Genomic DNA, 5,365 nt, shown 5'->3' on the forward strand with positions numbered 1-5,365 from the left:
TTAATTTCTACCTTATATAAATAGGATAGTTCAGGAAATTCTTTTCTACTTTAGGAACAAGACCTGAAATTTTGGGGGAACGGACCTGTCAATTAGATCAACCTCAGTATGCAACTGGTACTTAATTTATCAACCCAGGAAGGATGAATGGCAAATTTAACTTCGGCAGAATTTGAACTCAGAATGTAAAGACAGACAAAATACTGATAAACATTCCACCCGCCGTGCTAATGTTTCTGCCATCTCACTGCCCTGATAGTTCAGAAAATTGATATAATGTTTGGAGTAAATCATGAGGACTTTCACTATAGTCACCAATAACTCTTCTGCACAAGAGTGGCACCTATTTCTGAGGCAACTGGTTCGAAATACAAAATGTCTTGAATTTATCACAAAAGCATTTAGAGAGAAAACTGCATATTCATTAACCATATATATATATATATATATATATATATATATATATATATATATATATATATTACATAACCAACGTACACACACATACATATATCTATATATAACTAGAAATGATTCTGACAAAAGTAGCATTAATTTTTAGGTCGTTCAATTTTTCTCAACTGAACACTGGGTCAATTGAGTAAACTTATCAATAACTAATCTATAATGACTACTGGAAACAGCTGCAAGTCAAATTTACTACAATAAAGAAATTAATGTAATGACCATTATTTATATCCTGTCTTGTATAGCACCCTGTGTAAAAATCAGTATAATTGGAGCACAGCCACAGATTTACTATATAGAATGGATTCTGCCCCAAGAATACATGGAGTTCTTTACTAATCTAAACAATATTGTTAACTTGGTGTACTGACAGAGAGCTTATAAAGAATTTTGCTCAGATTGGTAATCTCTCACTAATTTCTCTGTACTGAAAAGTTCCTGGCTTTAAGGGTATTGCGAAAGGCCTGGTTGGGGGCCCAACCATCCCAGTTCTTTTACAGGGCTTAGAAATAACTGAAGGACTGCTGCAATAAGTTGTGATTCTGAGAGGGGAATATGTTCAATAAATTAACTGATCCTCCAGTATTTTCTTTTCTCCAAAGCCAGGAACTTTTCAGCACCTCTCTCTCTCTCTCTCTCTCACACGCACACACACAAATATATATACACACACACATATACATATATAAAATATACCAGGAGTTTTTGTCAGGGTGATTCACACTAGTAGACATGCACTCTGAGTGCTCAAACTAGTAAGCCACTAAAATTCCAGTTTAGACTGCAGTTGAACGTGAGATTTTGTGACTGCCTTCCTAAAGCAGCTAGAAGTGGTTTCTCCTTGAGCCAGTAGGTATAGATTAAAGCAGAAATGAAAAGGCAAACTGTTTGGCAAAGATATTGTCAAATCTTGTCAAATTGCTTGCCTTTTCATTTCTGCTTTAATCTATATATGTCAAGTATTATACTAAATCTCTGAGAGAGATATAAACAGTAGCAATATGGAATCATAACATATAATTGCCAACTAAGTGTGGCGTCCTATATGGGGCAGTGCTACTGACGTTTATAGCTGCAGGAAGACATCTCTTCCAGCTGGCTTATGACACACATTCTGTATCTGATTAGTATTTGTGAGGGGAGGTCATCGCTCCTATCTCTAGCCTTACGTGATACACATGGACTTGAGTTTATAACACGCACTGAGGACAGGTAATCACCCAGAAACTCGAGTCCATGTGTATCACGTAAGGCTAGAGATGGGAGTGATGACCTCACCTCGCAAATACTAATCGGACACAGAATGTGTGTCGATAGCCATCTGGAAGAGATGTCTTCCTAGGGCTATAAACGTCAGTAGCACTGTCCTGTATAAGACACCACACTTGGTTGGCAATTATATGTTACGATCAATTATTATATCTATCTATCTATCTATCTATCTATCTCTATATCTATCTATTTATCTATGTATCTATGTATCTCTCTCTCTCTCTCTCTATATATATATATATATATATATATATATATATATATATAGTAAAAGGCTTCCTTGGTTTATATTAAGTTAACTCTAAAATATATTCACTTTCAAGCTGTTGGGTGTACACAGCATATGCCCAGTTATTAAGGAATAAGCCTATAAATTGTATTTATCTCTCAATAAAATCTTCAAGTCTTATGGTACCTATTTCTAAGGTAAATAAAGAAAGGCAAGTAAAATTAAATGATTGCTCACATGTTCAAAAGTATTCATTCATTCACTTGCTGAATGTCCATAAGAACAAGTACCAACTTAAAAGTCTTTCATTGCATATATTAGTAATCATACAAGAAAAAGCTTCACATTTTTGTGCCTCAGTCAGTAAGCATGAAAGTGCCATTATCGTTCCATGCACACTTTTCACCAACAATGTCTTGATTTACACCGATATAGTTCAGTACCATAGCCACTCAAGTCACTGAGTTTCTTCTCCAAGCTAAATTAACACACAATGCTCCACTTTCTTACACTGGCTTTTGTTCTTTGAGAAGAAACCTAACTCCAAGCAACTTTTTACAGATCAATTTTTACACACTGTTTTATAAACCTGATAAAAGTAAGAAATGGTGTAAATTTGGATTTTGCACTTCACAAAAGTTTTAGGTGTGCTTACACCAACCCCCACCCCACCCCGTACCCACTCTTCCTGGGCCCATGTCAACCTATCTGAATTAGTTATCAATCTCATTTCACAGCTGCTTCTAGCAAGGATACACAGCTAATTGCTAATTTTCAAATGGCCATAATATTAATTAACTTTACATTAAGTTCTTCAGTTGATATAATGATATCAGCCATGTAATTCACATAGTTACTTCAATCTGCTTTAAACATTGATTTCTTTCAAGCAAGTACAATAACAACTGTTTTTTCAGAAGGTGTATAATAGATGGAATAAACCCCAATAAGGTAATGATAAATATCTTAACATCACTTAAAGAACGGAAGTCAAAACTGACTCCAACTGAATTTAATCTGAAAGCATAGGGAGAGGAAACTAAATTTCTCCTGGCATTCAACTCTGATGTACAAGAATCAAATATTATAGCAAATGTCTAAATTATCAAACTCATCCAACCCATGCTATTATTGATTAAACTGAAACACAAATATTAGAATAAACATCATTTTTCTATGACTTGTATAAATATATTTTTTTTTCCTTTCAAACCGTATGTTACGGTAACAGATTCTAGTGAAGGTTGACTTAACCTTTTATTTCTCTAGAGGCAATATGGGATGGGGAAGATGCTCACACCTATTTAGAAACAACAGTCAACAAAATCAATGCCATCTGAAAGTTGTGCCTGTGTAATTGAAAACATAGCTTCACTATTTATCACTTTGAGGACAAACTCTAGCGTTGAATCAGAACAGGTTTTTCAAAGAAAAAAACTTAATAACAAAATGTTACAAAGTAAGAAAAAAGACTCGGTGAAATTATACATGGACACCATCTTTATCAGGACCACAGAGGGCATTAAATGCCACATGTAATAATAGAAACTGTAGCATTTACACTAAGGAGCTGATCAGATAATGGTCATTGTTTTAAGTAAAATAAAAACAAGCAAATGAGATCATGGCTAGAATTTCTCATACTATTTCCACTACCTCCAACACTGCTCCTTTATAATTTTGGTTAGTTCCAGAGAAGAAAACACTGAGTGAACTCAACAAAGATGATGATATACTGAAGTTATGTCTACTTTTGTTAGTTCAGCTGTTTACACAGGGTCTTCACCAAGTTGATTGTCTTCCACTTCTGCACCCCAGAGATGTCATCTGACGTTTCATTGTTTTGACAGGGAAATCTTTCAGCTGGCTCTAAGGGACAATAGCAGCTACATACACACACACACACACACACTAGTGCACCCTATGCAAGTATACATAGCCAATGAAACTTCATCATATAACTGTAAACCAAAACCCCGGGTTTGTTTTATAATCTTAGAACTCAGCGATTAAGAAAGATTATATATCTCTCAATAACCAACTCCTTTTTCTTACTCTTTACATGTTCACAGGCATAAATACGAACATGTAAATATATACATATATATACAAGGCTATGTGCACACACATAAATACATACATGCACAGGCATAAATATACATTTTTAAGAGTATTTCTGTTTATATTTTGTTTTTGTTCTTTCATTCAATTGTTTTCTTCTGTTTTCCTACTTGATGCTTAGCCTTCTAAATTTATCACATAGTGGAATAGTTCTTTCTCTTTTGGCCCTTCAACCATTCTATAATAAGTTAAAATAGCTATCTCTAAGGATTTGATGGACACTAAAGAAACATCATACTTAAAAAGCCTTACTGAATGAAGAGCCTAAGTTACTTAAGGATATACAACAGTGGTTTTCAAACTGACAAATCCAAGGTCGCCTCAAAAAAAAAAAAGAAAAAAAATTGAAGAAAATTTTTTATCTCCACCATCATCATCACCACCATCTTAATTTAATGTCTCTTTTCCATGGTGGAATGGGTTAGGTGGCTTAGTAGGATCAGGTTAGCCAACCAATATCACACGTCAAGTCCCCCATGTACCTTTATATATTTATAACTGTAAATATATAAAGGTACATGTTATTATCATTTATAACTGTAAATGATAACATTTCCACTTACCAATTATGATTTGTGCAGCATCACGTTCCCTCTGACCCATTTGTTTGACCTTAATTTCCCATGTGAATTTCATGCCATACTCATTACATATTTCTTCAGTGACCTCTGTATAGATCCTTTCAGTATCTGAAATAATAATAATAATGATAATAATAATAATAATAATAATAATAATAGTAATAACAGCTTCAAATTTTGGCACATGGCCAGCAAGTTCAGGAGAAGGGGTAAGTTGATTACATCAACCTCAGTTCTCAACTGGTATTTATTTTATCGACCCCAAAAAATGAAAGGCAAAGTCAATCTCAGTGGAATCTGAACTTAGAACATAAAGACGGATGAAATACCACTAAACATTTTCTCCAGCGTGCTATTGATTCTGCCAGATTGCTGCAATAATAATAATTATGATAATAATAAAGATGATTTCAAATTTTAGCACAACGCCAGCAATTTCGGGGAGGGGGTAAGTACATTACATCAATTCCAGTGTTCAACTGGTACTTGTTTTAGTGACCCCATAAGGATGAAAGGCAAAGTTGACCTCACCAGAATTTGAACTCAGAACGTAAAGATGGATGAAATACTGCTAAGCGTTTTGCCCGGTGTGCCAACGATTCTGCCAGCTCACCACAGTAAATAAGGAGGAGGAGGAATGGAGGAGGTGGGGAGGGAAGTAGGGGGAGAGGAAAATGCAGGTGAGAAGGGGAGG

At 34.8% G+C, this 5,365-nt stretch overlaps 1 protein-coding gene across 1 annotated transcript in view; it reads right to left on the minus strand.

The window, feature by feature from the left end:
• Positions 1–5,365, minus strand: part of LOC106877710 (pseudouridine-5'-phosphatase) — a 212,391-nt gene that overhangs the window by 74,912 nt on the left and 132,114 nt on the right. Inside the window, exon 2 of the mRNA XM_014926666.2 lies at positions 4,654–4,779. Within this exon, the coding sequence (XP_014782152.1) occupies positions 4,654–4,779 (126 nt within the window). The remainder of the gene's footprint in view (positions 1–4,653; positions 4,780–5,365) is intronic.

The sequence above is a fragment of the Octopus bimaculoides genome, chromosome 3 (genome assembly GCF_001194135.2).
Source record: "Octopus bimaculoides isolate UCB-OBI-ISO-001 chromosome 3, ASM119413v2, whole genome shotgun sequence".
Taxonomy (NCBI): domain Eukaryota; kingdom Metazoa; phylum Mollusca; class Cephalopoda; order Octopoda; family Octopodidae; genus Octopus; species Octopus bimaculoides.